This window comes from Paracoccidioides lutzii (assembly GCF_000150705.2).
Source record: "Paracoccidioides lutzii Pb01 unplaced genomic scaffold supercont2.37, whole genome shotgun sequence".
In the NCBI taxonomy this organism is placed as follows: Eukaryota; Fungi; Ascomycota; class Eurotiomycetes; order Onygenales; family Ajellomycetaceae; genus Paracoccidioides; species Paracoccidioides lutzii.
Window position 1 is genome coordinate 85,182 of NW_015440983.1, and position 19,739 is coordinate 104,920.

Below are 19,739 nucleotides of genomic sequence, written 5' to 3' on the forward strand. Positions count from 1 at the left end.
ACATGCAAGAATGTTCTTTTTTTGTAGATGAGCAAGGCTGAGAAAGCTTTTAAGTGTCTAAAATCAATGTTTATCTCTGCTCTGATCCTGCTTCAATTTGACTCTGACCATGAGACTATATTGGAAATGGACTTCTCAGGTTATGCCTCAGGAGGAGTGCTGCTACAATATGATGAGCAGAGCATTCTACACTCATGTGTCTTCTTCTCTCACAAGCATTCACCTGCGGAATGCAACTATGAGATTCATAATAAGAAATTATTAGCAATAATTGAGTATTTAAAGAAATGAGATACTGAGCTATGAAGCATAAAGGAATTCAAGATTCTCACAGATCATAAGAATCTAGAATACTTCATGACTACATGCAGACTAAATGAAAAACAGCTATGTTGAATAGATATTCTCTATCAATTCAACTTCAGAATTAATTACTGGCCAGAGAAGTTGAACACTAAATCAGATATTCTATCACAAAGAGAGCAGAACATGTCACAGAGCACTGATGATGAGAGAATCAAGTAGAGGCAAGCTCAACTACTTAAGTTTAACATACTGGCATCTGAAATGAAATCAATAGTGGCTGCTGTTAGTGTGAAACCTGAGATGTCTCTTCAAGCTCAGTGAAATGAGGCTCACAAAAATGACAAGATTCTACAGCATCTGGAGCAAATTCTTCATGAGGAAAGATTCAGTTTTTCTTTTGAACTCAGTATTAAGATCTTCATCTCTGAGTGCTTTTTAAATGAGAACAGAGAGCTTCTCATTTGAGATCATAAGTGAGTGTCAGACTTCAAACCTCTTCAAACCAGGTTAGTGCATGAGGCTCATAACTCATCTCTTACTAGTCATCCTAGGTGAGAGCAAATAGCAGAAGTTCTAAGATGTGAGTTCTACTGACCAGGCTATGCTGCTGATATGAGAAGAATGATCAGGAACTGTCATCTTTGCAGATCAAACACTGCATGAAGAGATCAACATCAGAAACTGCTTAAGCCTCTCCTCATTTCTGAATGCATATGACAGGAGCTTTTCATAGACTTTATTATGAACTTATCAAGCTCTAAAGAATATACAAATATTATGATTATAATAGACAGACTGATCAAGGGAGTTATATTAAAAGCAGTTAAGAAAACTGATGCAGAGATAGTGACTAGAGTGTTACTTCATAACATCATTTCTCAACATGGCATTTCTAAGGTAGTAGTGTCAGATCAAGGGTCAGCTTTCACAAGCATGTTTTGAACTCAAATATGTGAGAAATTAGACATTAAAAGATGACTCTTCACAGTCTATCATTCAGAGACTGATGGAGCTACAGAGCAAATGAATCAGATCATAGAAATCTACCTATGCAAGTATATTAGCTTTCAACAGGATGACTGGTGTGAATGACTCCCTCTAGCAGAGCTGGTCATCAATAATAGAGATGCTGTCTCAACAGGCATGAGCTCATTCTTTTTAACACATCTTTTCTATGTCTTCTTCATTAATATAGCTGATGTACTTCCTATTGAAATATCATATAATCTCATTGAGTTTGCAGATGATTATATGAGAAAGACTCATGAAGTGTTGAAGTGAGCTCAAGTAAAAATGATAAATGCTCAGCAATCTCAAGAGAAATATATGAATAGATGAAGAGACTCAGCTTCAAGCTTTTAACCTGAAGAGAAGATCTGGTTGAGCTTAGGAATCATAAGAACTAATTGTCTGTGCAAGAAGCTGAATGTGAAATACAATCAATATACTGTGCTAGAAAAGATAGAATTTTATACTTACTGACTGAATATTTCATCTGACATTCACAATATCTTTAATATAAAGCTTCTACATACTGTGGTGATGAATCTCCTGCCTAGTCAGAGGCAAACTGACTGACAGTCACTCACTATAGAGACTCTGAAAGGACCTGAGTTTGAGATTGAGGAAATTCAGAATGAATGAACCTATCAGAGAAAAAAGCAATACCTCATTAAATGAGTAGATTGAGCTGAGTCTACATAGAATGATGTAAGTCTTCTACAAGAAGTGAAGGCTTTGAACACATGAGAGGCCTCTCAGCAGGCAAAATTAGATATAAAGAGGACTTTAAATAGTTGTAAAGGCCTGCAACAAAGAGGAAGAAGGAGAGAATTATAAGAGGTTGAACCTTTAGATTTGCTCTGACTGACTGACTCAGCCTAGTCATCATTTGCATATGTGCATGTGATCATGCTACATGAGCTTGCTTAAGCTTGAGTTTTTATCTCATTCTTTTCTTTCCTTTCTCAAGCAATTTGTCCTTGTTATATAGGAGGACTAGCCTCTAGTTCTTAGAGCTTAACCTTTTACAATTATTAAATATACTAATTTGAAATTATTAATTTAAAAATAGATATTTTAGATAGCAAGAAAACTATAATTAGAAAATTTCACTTCTTTTATATTATTAAACTTTCAAACTATAATATGATATTATAATTTCTCTGATTCAAATAATTCAACTTTTTTATTAATTAAAAAGATAAAAATTCTATATTTATTAAAAATCAAACAATCAAAAGATAAATCTAAGTATAATAGATATTGCTAATAAATTACTCACTGATATTTTTAACTATATACTTATAATAGTATCTGTTTTAATCTTATTGATCTCGGAGTTTCTCATTAGAATTTTCAAAAACTTTACATTCATCTCTGAGCTTTATGCTAAAAATTCTTAAATCTTTATATAAATCTTTTATTCTTTCTCTAAAATTTTAATATTTTTAGAAGATAGCTTACTCATAAATTCAACTTTTATTGATAATCTACCTAACTATATTAGATTATATATATATATTTTCTATAAAAAAAAAGCATTCAGTATATATATATTTGATGCGAAGCACTTAATTAATCTTAAAGAAGAAGTTAAATTTTCATTTATATTTATATACAATTTCTTTAAAATAGAGTTAAAAACTCTTCAGAATTATTTAAATAATAAATTAAAAAAAAATTAAATATCTTCTTCTCAGAGATTTGTAAATACTTTTATTTTTTTTATTTCAAAGAAAAATAAAAATTTGTAACTTTATATAGACTATAGAGATCTGAATTATCTCATAATTAAAAATAAATATTCATTATATTTTGTAGATAAAATACTAAATAGATTATTTAAATTTCAAGTATTTTCTAAAATTAATCTTAAAGATATTTATTACAGAATATTCATTTAATATAATAATAAATGAAAAATAGTATTTCACATATAATACAGTTACTTTAAGTATAATGTTATATTTTTTGAGCTTATAAATATCTCTGTCATCTTTCAAATTTATATACGTTATACTATAGTAGATTTTCTTAACATATACTATGTGATTTATCTAAATAATATTTTTATCTATTCAAACTCAATAAATGAGCATAAGATGTATGTACAAAAAATACTTAAATATCTAGATTATATAAATCTATTTGCAAAGTACACTAAATATGAATTTATTAAAAATAAAATCTTCTTTTTAAAATTTATTATTAGATCTTATAATATTGAAATAAAATTAAATTAAATGATAATCATTATAGAATAATCTCAACTAGTATTAAAAAAATTTTAAACTTTATTAAAATTTATAAACTTCTATTACTACTTTATTGAAAACTACTTTAAAATTATGAAAGTTCTCTTTGATATTATGAAGATCATAAAGAAGAAGAAGTGAAATATGCAATTTACATGAATAAAAAATATAAAATATATCTTCAATACTTTAAAAAAATACTTTATATAAACTTCTCTACTCACTTATTGTAACTCAAGCTGAGAAAGTCAGATTGAATCTGATATCTCTATAACAGCAGTAACTGTTATTATCTTTTAAAAATAAGATGATAATTAATAATACTTAATTATATTCTAATTTTATAAACTTCTATATATAGAAATATAATATAATACTTATAATAAGAAACTTTTTGTAATTATCACATCTTTTAAAAATTAATATTATTGTTTGAAAGAAAGTCATCATTTAATTTTTATCTATTCTAATCATATCAATCATCAGTATTTTATAATAACTAAAATATTGAATTTATGTTAGTTTAGATAAGTAGAAGCACTATCAGTATATGATTTAATTTTGCATCATCATTTAAATAAATAAAATTCAGCTGATAGACTCAGTCACTATGTAGATTACATTGACTTTTTTCATGATAAGATTATATTTTCTATCTTACAACAGAAGCTCTATTATAGTGTCAAATAGAATTAATAATCTAACTTTTATAAAAAACTTATAATTCTCATTAACTGCATATAAATCTATGATTAAAAGCATATATTTCATGTAAAATCTTTTAAAATTAATACTATGAGCTCTGAGTCTCTTTTAACTTCTGCTCTGAGTGCAGACTTTTTTTAATCTCTGCATTATATACTTATTAACAAGATTATATTATACTCATTGAAATCATTAAATATACTGATTAGAAAATTTTCAGAAGAGAAAAATTTAATTTTAAAAAAATATCTTAAAAATTAATATATTTTTAAATTATTGATTAATATTATTATAGTCTTTAAATCAGCATATATAAATATATCAGAATCTCTTATCTCTCTTTTTATTAAAGTATAGAATTTAGATTTTTATACAATAGTAAAGAAATAGAAGATAAAAGATAAAAATATAATTTTAAATAGTGATATATTCTAAATCATTTTAAAAGACAGTTTACTTTATATAAATAATAGAGTTTATATTCTGCTGCAATATATGCTGATTAAAGAGATAATTCACATTAATTATAATAACTCACAAGAGAGTTATTTTAATACAAAATAATTTATTGAATATATTTAAAATAAGTACTATTGGTATAATATTATCTGAGATATTACTAATATATTCATACTTATAATACTTATCAGAGAATAAAAGTATGCTATTATAAATATTATAATAAATTTAACTCAATTTCAATATTAATTAATTTATAATAAATTATTACTATGAACTTCATTACTGATTTTTTAGTCATCATCTAACTAGATAAAATCTATAATACAATTTTTATTTTAGTTAATATATTAATTAAATATACTCTATACATTTTATATACAAAAGATATTACTATAGAAGATATTGCAAATATTATCTATACTCATACTTATAGTGTTTTTGATATCTTTAAAAATTATATTTTAAATAGAAAAGTTTTTTTCACAAGTTGATACTTATTAGACTCAGCACTGAGACTAAATTTATCTTCATCACATGATTCTGCCTCACATGTAATTGTAATGACGCCTGCCTAGGTGGCATTGCTCTAACAACTGCCCCGCCTACACGTGATCACTTGTATGTAATATAGCAATAACCTAGCTAGCTCCTCTGAATAGAAGGTTCAACCATCCCACAGGTTATAGTCTGAATAGCTGGTTTTTAATAAAAATCATATTAAGAACAGCTGTGTACATGTCTGAATGAGTTCACTCTCTAATCTAATGACTGAACTATTTATCTCTTTAACAGAGAGAAAACAATCTTTACAATCACATTCTAAAGCTGTTGAAGTGTTCCCATCACTAGACAAGAATGAAGAATTAGAAGGCCTGAAGCAGGAACCAAGTTTAAACTGCACCATAAATTCATCAAGCCATGAGCCTGGTGAAACATCTGCTCCTAAGTCTATATGTGAATTCACAGCAGCTAGTGAAGGAATCTTAAGCCCATAGTCTCAAATGCCTACTCTTAACATGAATAGTATGATTACAATGAGTGTAGCAGATTTGTTGATCTTTTGTCAACAAATGACATGTCAGAACACTTCAAATATCAACAATGATACATCTGTGAATGATTTCAAATCTCAGATCTGTGAATATCAAAAGAATGTCCAAAGAGCTATGGATACTAAGGCTGTAACTACATTTGATGACACTAATTATCAAACTTGATGTATGGGAATTCTTACAGATGCTGAAGTCATTGGTGGAACTGACATTCTAATCAAGAAGCAACACATCTGCCCAGATAATATTAGTCAAAACATGTTGAACACTGAAAAATGAAATATTTAAATCAAAGCACTCTATTGATGTATATTGTAATTCTTATTGGGGCTCATATGTACAATCATTGGAGTCTTGAAACCTGACAACACTGCTGCATTATGGAAAAAGATTGATGTTGAATATGTAGTGTCTTTGACAGAAGAATGCCTCAATGTCATGAAGGAGTTGACTACTCTACATGTTAACAATAATTACTTAGCATTTCAAAGAAGATTCTGCTACTTAGTTGCACATCATAAGGAACTGATGAACAACTCAGAGGACTTCTATCATGATCTTTTCCTTATTGATTTGAAAGAACATCAAAAGTCTTTTGTCAAGACACATTTGAATGATTTCTATATGATCAGCCAGGACTCTATTAAAAATATTGACATTGATGATCTCATGAAGCAGTTAATGAATTGTATAAGCAAGTTCAATGAACACTTCAAACCTTCATGAGTCAACACAGCTACCTTAAATAGTTCTAAATGTGAGATCTACCACTCAAATCAGCATGTTAAGAACTTTTATTGGCAATTACACCCTGAACTTGTCACTGAAGAGTGAAGGGAGGCAAATAAGAATAAGATTGTCAAGTTCACAGAAAATAGCAACACCAGCAGTCACAATAAACAGAAGAGCAAAAAAAAGAATAAGAATGATAAAAAGAACAAATCTTCTGACCTTCTAGTGATATAACCTGCTACTGTCAATGCTGCAATTGCTCTGTCAGCAATCACTGACATTACCTTCAAGTCTTGATTTCTTAACACATGTGCAAGTTTTCATATGACAGGGGAAAAGTAGTCTATTATTTAACAGAAAATCTATGACAGTGATCTCAAGGTTCATATAGCAGATGATAAATATGATCATATCAAAAAGATTGAAAATTTTATTCTAGAATCTGATAGAGAGAATATATCTATATATGATGTTCATTATGTTCTGAATCTTACTGTCAACTTAGTGTCTTTTGCTAAGTTGAAGGATTAGAGTTTTCAATATGAACTTTTAAATTCAAACACCCTGTCCTACTTCATCATCATGGCCCTCAATGGCATTATTTTTACTGTGATTCACACAGCTCAGAGTTCAATTTATAAAATAGTTGAAAGGATGTTGGCAGTTGACACTCATTATGAGTCAAAAGCAATCTATTTCACAGCAAAATCACATATATATGACAATGATTATGCTAAGGCCTTGGTCATCACTGGTAACAACAATCCTACCAATGCTCAACTTCAATCTCAAGAATCACCTACAGTCATGAAAACACTTGCTGAGTAGCATGTTGACCTGAGGCATATACACATGAGAGTCATTATAGCTTTGGCAAAGAATCCACTATCTGATATTCATATCAAGGGCCTCAAGACTAATTTCTTTTGCAATACCTGTGTCAAAGCAGGTATGACATGTAAATACTTGATCACCCTCATGCCATAGGCTGTAAGGCTAATGGAATGAATCTATATTGATCTAGTGGGTGGTGATCATATGTTGAGTGATACAGACAATCATCCTATAGAATCTTGCCAAGGCATAAAATATTTTATATTAATCACAGATGATGTGACATGATTCAGATGAATCTATTTCCTAAATAGCAAAGATCAAGCATTTGATTATTATTCTCATTAAATTAAGTTCATTAAAAATCTCAGTTTTTCAGCCTCTACCTACATCAGAATAGATGTAGATGAGGTTTTTCATTCACAAAAGATGACAACATTAATGATTGCTGATGGCATAGTGTGAGAATCAACTACTTCTCAATCACCTCATCAAGATGGTATATCTGAATATAACATCTGCATCATTATGATATGAGTCAGAGCAATCATTATAGAAAAGGACATTTCAAAGAAGTTCTGAGCAGATATTATAGAAACAGTTGTTTCAATCATGAATAATACACCCACATCTGCAATTCTATATAATGAGAAGTATTGACCTGCAATCATAAATGATGACAGCAAGGAGCTCATCTGTAGTTCTTATACAATTTCTTTTTCAGCATTGATGAATGCATTATCACAGATCACTCACTTCTGCAAGCTTGAATCTAATGTTTTTGTCCAGCTTCATGGATCACAAAAGCTGACAGATAAGCTGTTTGCTCAGACTGAATTATGCAAACTTATTGAATTCTACAGCCAGTCAATCTATTGTATGTAGAGTCCTATCTCTGATAAGATTTTTGATATATCTGATGTGATTTTTTATACAAAAGTGCAGGAAATACAAAAGAATTTCATCACTACTGCAACAATTGAAGCTGAAAACACTCTGACCCCTATCATCTATTTGATGGAGGATGATTCTAATATTCCTGATTTTTCAGAACCACATATTCCATAAATGAGATCTATGAAAGCCTTCATGATGTACACATCTTTCTCAATTACAGGTGACTTGCTGAAAAGCTTCAAGAATGCAATTAATTATTCATAGATGAGATTATATTGAAGGAAATCTATGCAACATGAAATTGACAATTTTAAATGTCAAAAGACTTGAACATTAATTTTATGTTCTGATGTTCTTCATAGTTAGTCAGTGGCATCTAGCTGCTAGGTCTTTGTTGAAAAGAATCATCTCAGTGACCTCAATGCTGATGAAGATGATATATTGTGAAAGTTCAGATGAGTAATTTATGACAATTGATTCAAAAAGAGAACACATCAAGAAATATACATCTCTGTAGTTACAGATATCACAAATCATATAATGTTTGCAATCACTGCAAAATGTGATTAGACTCTACAGCAGGTGAATATAGTGATGATATACTTACACAGAAGACTTGAAAAAACAGTCTATATGAGACAATCTACTGACTTCAAAGAAGAAGCTTCACATACACTTGTTTGTGCAGTTGAAGAATCTCTATATGAGTTGAATCTGACTGTCAAAATATGATATGATTACTTGACAGCTCTGCTATAAGAGAACAGCTTTATCTCAAGTTCTTATGATTCTGCTCTTTGGCAGCATTCAGCTTGAAAACATCTATATATGACTATATATATTGATGATCTTCATATTTTTGTGGACACTCTAAAGAATGCTGATTGACTAGTTGATATTCTGCACTAGAAGCTTGAGATCAAAGATTTGAATGAACTCACAAAATATCTAAGCATGGAAGTAAAATGTATGAATGGCAGCATCAAATTGACTCTCTGATGTTATATTGATTGATTGATAAAAGATTTCCACCTGGATGATGCAACTACTGTCTGAATGCCTATGGATGAGAGTCTACACTTGAATGACTCTTCTGTTTCTGAAAATGAGACTGATTTTACAAAACAGTGATTCTGACACTGTGTTGACTGCTTGCAGTATTTGGCAGTTAAACTGCAGCTGAATATCACTCACATAGCTTTTCTATTGATATAGAAGAATGCCACCTCTACCTTTAATACATGAAAGACTCTATTACACATCATTTAATATTTGAAAGACATGTGTGAAATCAGCATATTTTACATGAAGGATGATGATGATAAAGGACCTGAGAATGAATTCCTGAACATGACATATATGTTAGTTGAATACATGAATTCTGACTGAGCTGGCTCATTGAATGATGATTAAAAGTCTATATCTAACTATGTTTTTATGCTTGTCAGTGTGTCAATTTCATGGTGATAAAGCAAGCAGTCATGCATCTCTTTGAGTTCCAATGAGGCTGAATACATGGCATTAAGTAAGGCCATATGTGAAGCAATGTGATTAAGAAGTATGATGATGGATCTGAGCTTTATAGCAGATAACCCCCTGTCAATCAAGACAGATAATAAAGATGTGATCAATCTAGCCACTGTAGTCACAATCACTGCTAGGAGCAAGCATATCAACATGTGATTCCGGCATTATCTCAATTGAATACATCTTAACTGAAGAAATGGCAGCAGATAGATTGACTAAATCTCTAAACACATTGACATTTCAACAATTCCTTGATTTACTTGATTTTACAGGTGGAAAAGACAGGAATGTTCAAACTTAATGTATGTAGCATGATTTGGATGAATTTGAGGATGGCATAGCTAGTTTTTCCTTTTTCACATATGGCATTCAAGATCCTGCATGGTGATGGAGGGGGGGTGTAGCAGCGCCCACCTGGGTGGTGTTGGTGTTGCCCTAACGACCACCCCGCCCACACGTGATCACTTGTATGTAATATAGCAATAACCTAGCTAGCTCCACCGAATAGAAGGTTCAACCATCCCACACCTAGGCCCCCTCAGCACCAAGCCCCGGCGCTGAGCCTAACACAGATCAGTATTTTTTAAAAATTAATTCTTTAGAATTAGTACTTTCTGAAGAATAGAATTAACACTTTATAAAAAATTCTTATTTTATGAAAAATTAAAAATAAAATCTATTGCTACTTATTTATATATATAAATATTTTGAAACTCTGAAGTTTTTTTAAAAGATTTAATAATTAACTACTATTCAATTTTATATATATTTTTTTATTTATTAATTTTTTTTATAGTATTTACTATATCTATACATTTACTCTGTTATAATTCTAGTTATAGAGCTTTTTATACTTTCTTTTAATACTTAGTTTATTTATTTTAAATATTTTTATAAAATTATTTTTAATAATATTTTTTTTTAAATTTATATATAATTTATAAAATATAAATTAATAATATTTAATAATTATAATAGATATAATAAAAAAAGTAATATAATAAAAAAAACTAATATAATTTTAAAGTAAAAATTATTTAAAATTAAATTAAATTAAAATTTTATATTTATTAAAAATTAAAAATTAATATTTAATTTTTATATAATATAAAATTTTTATTAAATATATTTTATTTATTTATAATATTATTTATTTAAATAATAATTATTATTAATTAATAATTTAATTTTATTATTAATAGAATTAATATATTTTTTTCTTAAAAATAATTATAATATATAAAGTTTATTTAATAAAATTAAATTAAATAACAATAATAATTTATTTTAATTATTTATTATATAAATTTTAAATAATAATTTTATTTAAATTTAATTTAAAATTTAATATTTAAGTTATAAATATTATTTAATAAAATTTATATTTAATAATAATATTTTATATAAATTTAAATTATTTAACTAGTTAATTAATTAATTAATCAACTAATTAATAATTATATTTATATAAAAATTTTAATTTTAATTTTTTATAATAATTAATAAAATTTTATATATAATATTCATTAATTAAAAATAAAAATTAAAACTTTTAATAGTTTTTTTTTAAAATTTTATTATTTTATATTTAATTTAAAAAAAATTAATTAAATAAAATATTTTTTTTAATTAAATTAAATTTTTAATTATTTAAAAAATAATTAATTTATAATTTAATAACTTTATATATAATAAATTAAAGTTAAATAAAAAATTATATAATTTTATTATAATTTATATACTTGTAATTTAATTATTATTAAATATTAAAATAAATAAAATATATTTTTATTTTAATTAAAAGCTTAATTATTCTATATAATTAAAATTTAATGAGTAAATTTTCATTATATAATTCTTTAAAATATGATTTACTTGCTTTTAGAATTTATTCTTTGTGAATTATATTAATAAGTTAAAATCAAACTTTAAAGTCTGTTAAACTGAGTAAACTACAGTCAAAAAAGCAGGTTTTATAAAGATGTAATAAATGTAGAAAAGAAAATTATATAATTTAAAATTACTTATTAAAAAAACAATTATATTACTAATATATATATTTTTTTTACTATCATTATTTAATAAAATTTATTCAGATTTTAAAATTTAATGTTCAGTAAAAAATATGTTCTAATAGTTAAAGAGTGTTTTACATTAATTGTCCAGGTATGGCAAGCTTTCTCATCCTCACATTTGATTTTACTTGATCTCTTCCAGCCCTTGAAATAAAAATATCTTCGTCATTCAAATTCCATTTTGGCATTTTACTAGTGGTTTTATGGTACACACCACTCTCCACTGTCCAGCCAACCAACTGTTCTTAAATCATTGTTCAACGTCGATCTTCCTCTTGCAAAACCTTCTTCATCCGTAACTGCAAAAACTGCTCCACTCCAGAAGCAGATGTTCTTTTACCCCAATATCAGTTTCCATCCCAGTACCTGACAAACCCATAGACCAGGCTTACAACATCTGCCCGGTCCTTCACTTCGTTTGACAAAAGTTTCCAGACTGGGTTCCTTTCCTACCCACCCATGATACAGAGCCCATTGAGTCTGTAGCCGGCCTCTTTCTGTGCTCTCTAGCTGCCCAATTATCACCTGTGTATCCCCTCTGTCCCTACAGATTCCGGTTTTGGCTCCTCAGTCTTTCCCCTTTATAAACCTTGTTTCATTTGAATTTCAACTCCAAGGCTCTCTCTGGCCTAGCTGGATCCGGCGGTTTCTCCAGAGGCGTTGAGGAGTTGAGTCGAATTCGGTATGGAAGCTCCATTATTCTCACGATGTATCTCTATATCTTTCCGAGTCTATCTCACTCCCGCCCCTGCCTACCCCTTCGCCACTAGAACTCTAAAGCCCTCTTCCCCTTTTTCTGCGTTACTTTGGGCTGACTGTAATAATGGTCCCTTTCCCTAATGCTGCTATTATTGTGATGATTACAGACAGACACATCCAGTTTCCCATAGAAAGACAAACCAGCCACAGATCCACGGAGCTGGATCTGGATCTTGGTGTTGGCACTGGCACAAATGGAGGTAAGACACTGCTTCTTCTTCTTCTTCTTCTTCTCTCACCCATGGCATCCACTGCGCTTGGCTGTCTTTTTCGCTTTATACCTGTTGCCTGGTTGTCTTGGGTATACATATGCTTCAGCTTCTGAAACCGGGTGTGCTTAATTATTTGAATTGATGATACCCCTCTGTGAATGTGCGCATGTGCTGTAAATCTGCAGACCGATGTGGATTGCACTGTAAATAACTAATAACACCAAACTCCCCAGTCTTTTCCTGTCAATGCCAATATACTTTATCAGCTCCAAATATCCTTGCTGAAATTTTTCTTCCCCTCTTTTCTTCTTTTATTTATTCTTTTATTATTCTTTTATTATTTATTATTAATTTTTATATATTTCTTCTTCTTTGATGTCATTTTATCAACATCTCAGATCAGTTTCTGTCATGTGTTTCTTTTGTTATATTGCTCACACTCTCTCACTACCTTCCACTTTTTGAGTGTGGTTGGTATTTTTCTGCTCCTAACAATTCCTCTGCTGCTCCTATGTTATCATCAATAGCCATTTGAAAACTATGTCCGTTGAGGATAGCAGTGAAGAGTGAAGAGTGAAGAATGAAGAATGAAGAGTGAAGGGGGCTAGAAAATACTCTGAATCAGCTATCAAAATTACTTTTGCGCTGACCCTGAGGATCCATATGTGGTATCAGCAAATGCTATTTTTACTCCCCCAGAACCAAAAGTGATTTTGAAAGCATAGCATCGCGAGCTCTGATAGCATGTTTACTGGTTCCCCTTGATTCTACTGCTTTCTACTGTCTCAATGGGCTCCCTCCGCATTTAAAATCAGGAAGCATTTTGCAGTCGTCATGTCACATATTCCTCACTCCCATTACCCCCTTATTGCCCCAGGACAGGAGCGATTAGTCTATTCTGACAGCTCGATTTTGCATGGCAGCCCTCCTATTTTCAAAACCAGAGCACAGCTAAGCCTCGAGGAAAACCTACAGGGTTCGAGTCACTTCCATCCTCCTCAGGCGCAGTCGCAGGCGCAGTCGCTGCAGGCCAGGCCTGGACAGATTTCCAGCAACATTCGTGACACAAAGCCACGGCTGCTACTAATGGGGCTGCGTCGGTGAGTGTGCTGCTGGATTCTCTAAATTTAGTTATGTGATGATTATCTTGATACTAAATCACCGTATAAGAAGCGGCAAATCTTCCATATCGAGCGTTGTATTTCATAAAATGCCCGCAACGGAAACTCTATTTCTCGAATCGACGACTCGCATCCAAAAGGATTCGATACAGTCAGTTGTTTTCCATACTCTTTCATTGGTTGGTTAAGCCGTGGTTCCTAACCTTCACAGCTCTTTTATGGACTTCCAAATCTGGGATTTCCCCGGCCAATTGGAATATCTGGAACCGTCTTTCGATCTAGAAGATATCTTCGGCAATCTAGGAGCTCTAGTCTGGGTCATCGATGCCCAAGACGACTATCTAGAGGCTGTCTCGCGCCTAAATCGAACCATCCTCCTCGTCCAACAATACTATCCTCACATCAACATCGAAGTATTCATCCACAAGGTGGACGGTCTGTCCGAAGAATACCGCTCTGACACCTTCCAAGATATCGTCCAACTCATCTCAGACGAGCTTAGCGATGCTGGCTACGAGAATGCGCCGGTACACTACTACCTCACGTCAATATACGACTACTCCGTTTTCGAAGCCTTCAGCAAAGTGATTCAGAAACTCATCCCGCAACTCTCTACCCTTGAAAACCTCATCAATATTCTCTCCAACAATTCTGGCATGGAGAAGACGTACTTGTTCGACGTGTTGAGCAAGATATACATCGCATCGGACACCAGGCCTGTCGACATGGCCTGCTACGAAATGTGCTCGGACTACATCGATGTCATCGTTGATGTGAGCGAGCTCTATTCGTGGGAGCATCCCGATCGCAAGCCTAAGGGTCCTCAGATCTCAGAGGCGGAAAGTCATGTGATCTTGCACGATAAGAGCATGATACATCTTATGGAGATGAACAAGTACGTATCTGATATATTATATTTTAAAAGGGGGGGAAGCAGTGCTAATTGTGTTTCCCGTGCTAGATACCTATGTCTCGTCTCTGTGATCAAAAATGCAGATGCAAAGGAGAAAAGAGGCCTGATTGACATGAACTGTCGGACTTTCCAGACTGCGTTGAATGAAGTGTTTTCTAGAAATTGGGAGAATGAGTCATGAGATATTTTCGACTCCCCCCTTGAAGACAGACGAATGAAGAATATATCTAGAGAATGAATACAAAAAGAAACCTGGGCAAAGCGAACTCTTCTTACAGCATTTGTTATTTTACTGAGAAATAGAGACGTCGTTATAAAGGTCGTTACAATCGTTGGCTCTCTTCCGTCTAAGCTCCGCTGCTATGCCTATTATCTCTTTCCTTTTCCCCTTCTACGGGCTTTCTTTACGTGTATACGGGCAGCAACGGTGTTCGTATATTCGTTTCGTACAATACGCTGTTATGATTCTTATTATGGTTCAGGTTTTTGTTGAGTTACAAATTTGTTCTCAACACATCAAAGGGAACCTCAAATTTGTACTATACACATTTTTAACTGTCTACCAATATTAGATACAAGATACGAGGTTGGATAGTATGTAGCCATGCAAAGATGTCCATTTCGGTAACCCGTTGTCTGCGGGCTGGATTTATACCCCCTGACACATACCCCTATACACATCTCGCCGCCAAAGGGATCCATCATCCCCTATGTATATCGTAAACAGCACATTAACCGGGAAATAATAAACATTCCCGTTCACCGCTGCTCAAGCCCCGTGTCTGGAATTGGAACCCCCATTCCTCTCCGTCCTTTTGCGGCGAGCGAAACGCAGGCAAAGGAGTACGTTTGGGGGTCGTCCGTGATCGCTCATGGATTAAGTGGGGAGGCCAACCAACAATAGAATAGGTGGTAGAGTACATGAGTGTAGGGGAAGAGAATGATATTCTAACACTAGATGAGAACACTTATTGCTTTTTGCATTCGTTCTGATCTGGATTGATTCAAAAAGAATGTTGCGTTTACACTGCAAAAGTATGGACGATCTTGATAGTTATTTAGTTAGGGATGACGGCTCGATGACGAAACTAAGTTGTTAACCAGCTTCAGTTTCTCAGCTGCAAATGTTTGTTCTTTTCGTATGACTACAACGCTGCAGACACGGCAACACCTCTGCCAATATATCAGGCTAAATCTACAAACAGAGCGTATTTACAAGTTGATGCCATAGAGCACCTATCAATACTAATCCGGAGCTTTACGAATTGCTACAAACGAAGACACAGCATCGCTCGAGAAGATCGGACGCAATGCCCGCGCTCCGGCAACGGCCTGGAAAAGCTGCCCCCCAATCAAAAAGGAGAAGTTCGGGTGCAGGAGATGGTGCTCACGAATCCTTTTCCGGCTCGTCTGGGAAGGGCAAAAACGCCTCTTCTAGCTCAGATGGCGGGATGGAAGTGACAGAAGCAGTAGTGGTCGAGGTGGTCAACCCAAAGAGAGAAAAATCCGATAGAATGCGAGCCATCTCCATCCTGGATATCTTCCGTCTCATTTTCTTGCTCCTACTCACCTCCTCCGCGCTATCTTACTTCATTACCTCTGATTCATTTTTCTGGGGTTATAGACCCTGGTTTACGCGCTGGCCTGTCGTGAAGCGCTATATCGTATGGAAACCCAATATTTGCACACTCCCTTACTTCCAATTTTGTTTCCTTTAGTAAATTTACGATTTGTTCAATATAGCATGGCCCTATAAACCTCACCCCAGTCCAACTAGCCCTGTACAATGGCTCTGACCCCACCCTTCCTATCTACGTTGCCATAAACGGCACAATCTTCGACGTCTCCGCGAACCCACGCATCTACGGTGCCGGTGGCGGCTACAACTCCCTTGCCGGGGTCGACGCGACCCGTGCCTTCGCCACGGGTTGCTTCAAGGAGGACCGCACCCCGGACCTTCGTGGCGTGGAGCTGATGTTCATCCCCATCGATGACGACGACGGGAATCCGGCCGAGCAGGCGATGAGTGGCGCTGAGAAGAAGATTCGGCGAGAGAAGGAGTTGAGGGCTGCGCGGGAGATGGTGAGGAAGCAGGTGTCGCATTGGAAGGAGTTTTTTGAGAATCATAAGGATTATTTTGAGGTGGGGAGGGTGCTAGGAGGTCCTGGGGTGGAGGGGAAGGGGTTGGAGAAAAGAGAGTTGTGCGAGCAGGCGCAGAAGAGGAGGCCCAAGCGGTCAGTTCTGAATGAGAATGCAGCTGGAGGAGATGGCTCGTGATTGATTGAGGGTGCGTGGTGTGATGGAATTAATTCATTTCTTTGTTATATATATGCTTAGGTAACTACTGTATCCTGATGGCGTTGGGGATGTATTAAGTTAGGGCTTCGGTCATTCAGAGGACTCCTGTCCTACGAACAAAACGGGCTATAAAGCAAAAGCCTCATTTTCATCGTTGAATGAGGCCATTTTTCTACTTCCTGTTCATTAGGTATTTGAGCGCATGTCTATTTAACAGTTGTCACACTTAATCCTTGTCGCAATAGGAGGTAAATCTCCTTGCTGTGGGAATTTGGAGGGAAAGTGTATGTAGACACCGCGCATGAAAATCAATCTGACCGGAAATGCTGATGGGTTCCGTTAACAAGGGTATCTCTTCTAAAGTTATGCAACTTTAATTTTGCTCACAGAGGTAGGAAAGCAGGAAAAAACATGCTTCTTAACCACAATAGAGAGCTCGACCAGTTAGGCCTTGGTTTTGGATTCTTGCTTCCACCGTGTAGCTATTTTGTTCGATATTTATATCCATACACTCATGACAAAAATATGGAAGGGAAAAAAGGGAGAGAACACAGAAAACTCGAGAACAGGAAATCAATAAGACCGCATTGACAAGCACAAAACCCGGGGAAGAAAACAACGAAAACGGAGGACGGTTCGGAAATCCATTTACTCTGCAGCTGTAACAGCGCGGGCTACATTGCAACACACGAATTTGTTAGAACCTAATTGCGGAAAATAAAGAACACATTCAAAATATATGTGCGATCGTCTCTCTTTCCCATCAACTCAACCGAAAAAAGAAGAATCAACAAAAAAGTACAGAATTCCACGTACTGTAGATGTTCATCTTCGAGTGTCCGACGACCTTCTTAATCTGTCCCTTCTCCTCCAGGTCGCTGAGGGCCTTGCGTGCCAAACTGCCGTTGATCTTCAACCTATCAACGAGCGTGGCGACAGTGATGAGACGGTAGGACTGCACATCCTTGTAGAGCTTCTCGGAAGTGGCCTTATCAAGAACAACGGCGTGGTTGGCCTTGTCCTTGACTGTTTGATGGAAATGATACTGTATTAGCCAATCTTTCTATCGTTTCGCCGTAGTGAACATCAATGTTCAATTTTATGCCAAAAATAAACGTCTCCAAGCAAAGAAGGAATGTCTGAGCCATATCCCCTCTCCCCGACATGGACATTGACTTCCTCCTGTTGGAGCTTCTCGGGGTTTCCGTACCTTTGCCCTTGGACCACTTCTTCTTCTGCTTCTTGCCGCCGGAGGATGCTGCGGGTGCCTATGAACGCCGTAATTAACCTATCAGCATATTGTTCTCCCAGAGTATCCCCCTTCCAAATCACTCCATTGATCAGTCATTAGGGAGCTTGGGGGGAAACTGTTCACTAACCATAGTGGGTGGAGTGTGCGGTGGTTGTCGACGACGAGGTATTGAACAGCAATCGAAAAGAAGTTTGATGTCGCTGAGTCTCAGCCCAAAGGTGCGAAAATGGCAAGTGGACTATGACTAAGCCCGAGATTAGCCCTAAACCCTCGTTTGGCCTATTTGAGCTAATGTTCTAAGAGGAAAGAGGACTGATATCAACCTTGTTGCATTGTGGGACTCTTAGCGAGCTAGCTAGCTACAATTATATGTGCACGTGACTTAGGGTAACTGGGGTATCCTCTGTTGTGCAGTGTGCTAGTCCATAATAGGAAGCCTAGGCTCCAACACCTCTTCCCAGACTAGCTACTGTCCTGCTCAAATCAATCATATTATAAGGGGTTGAACCCCTAGATTTGCTCTGGCTGGCTGACTCAGCCTAGCCATTGTTTGCATGTGCGCACGTGATCATGCTACGCGAGCTTGCTTAAGCTTGAGTTCTCATCTCATTCTTTTCTTCCCTTTCTCAAGCAATTTGTCCTTGTTATATAGGAGGACTAGCCTCTAGTTCTTAGAGCTTAACCCTTTACACATATTCATCTTCTTTGTCAATCTATCTTGTCTTTCACTTGCTGTATTCATCAAATTCTTTTCTTATTTCATTCATAATCTGACTGACTTTTCAAAAGTTCTTCAATATTTAAAGAAATTATTGCAAATAATACTAGAGTTAATTAACTTATAAATAGATATTTTATATTTTTATCTTACTTTTATCTTTATTTTTATTTTTATTTTTATTTTTATTTTTTAAATCTCAATGTATTTTTTATTATATTTCTGTCATTCAGTGCTTGTGAGATTTAAATTCTTAAATCAATAATATTTGATAATATACTCTATATTCTCACAGTAATAATATTAATATTTATTGAATTATTTAGTAATATTATTCATAGCAGATGAATTAAAATATGTTATAGTAATAATAATATGAATAATTAACTGATTTATTAATTTATTAAAATTTAAATTTTAAATAGAACTTTATTTAATAATATAGAAATTATTCAATTTTATTTTAATAAATTTTTATTATTAGTCTTTCAGTTTTAATATAAATAGATTATGATAAATACTCTTAATTTAATTTTTATCTAAAAATACAAGTTTTATCTTTAAATCTTAAAAAAATTATATGATAAATGTGAAAATTATTATTTTTAAACTATAAATC

At 33.5% G+C, this 19,739-nt stretch overlaps 4 protein-coding genes across 4 annotated transcripts; 3 read left to right on the top strand and 1 right to left on the bottom strand.

Annotated features, from left to right (window-relative positions):
- Nucleotides 1-5,494: 5,494 nt before the first annotated feature.
- PAAG_12582 (hypothetical protein) lies at nt 5,495-5,947 on the top strand (the record flags this gene model as incomplete). The annotated part of the gene is made up of 2 exons (XM_015848056.1): nt 5,495-5,676; nt 5,755-5,947. The coding sequence occupies 2 exons, from the start codon at nt 5,495-5,497 to the stop codon at nt 5,945-5,947; spliced, it is 375 nt and encodes a 124-aa protein (XP_015702331.1).
- A 7,705-nt stretch (nt 5,948-13,652) lies between these two features.
- PAAG_08538 (GTP-binding protein GTR2) lies at nt 13,653-15,033 on the top strand (the record flags this gene model as incomplete). The annotated part of the gene is made up of 4 exons (XM_015846543.1): nt 13,653-13,918; nt 13,989-14,090; nt 14,151-14,834; nt 14,901-15,033. The coding sequence occupies 4 exons, from the start codon at nt 13,653-13,655 to the stop codon at nt 15,031-15,033; spliced, it is 1,185 nt and encodes a 394-aa protein (XP_015701207.1).
- A 1,129-nt stretch (nt 15,034-16,162) lies between these two features.
- On the top strand, nt 16,163-17,129 carry PAAG_08539 (hypothetical protein; the record flags this gene model as incomplete). The annotated part of the gene is made up of 2 exons (XM_002789496.2): nt 16,163-16,516; nt 16,596-17,129. 2 exons carry the CDS (start codon nt 16,163-16,165, stop codon nt 17,127-17,129), a joined length of 888 nt encoding a protein of 295 aa, XP_002789542.1.
- A 669-nt stretch (nt 17,130-17,798) lies between these two features.
- PAAG_08540 (40S ribosomal protein S25) lies at nt 17,799-18,532 on the bottom strand (the record flags this gene model as incomplete). The annotated part of the gene is made up of 4 exons (XM_002789497.2): nt 17,799-17,854; nt 17,967-18,176; nt 18,361-18,418; nt 18,530-18,532. The coding sequence occupies 4 exons, from the start codon at nt 18,530-18,532 to the stop codon at nt 17,799-17,801; spliced, it is 327 nt and encodes a 108-aa protein (XP_002789543.2).
- Between the last annotated feature and the right edge of the window lie 1,207 nt (nt 18,533-19,739).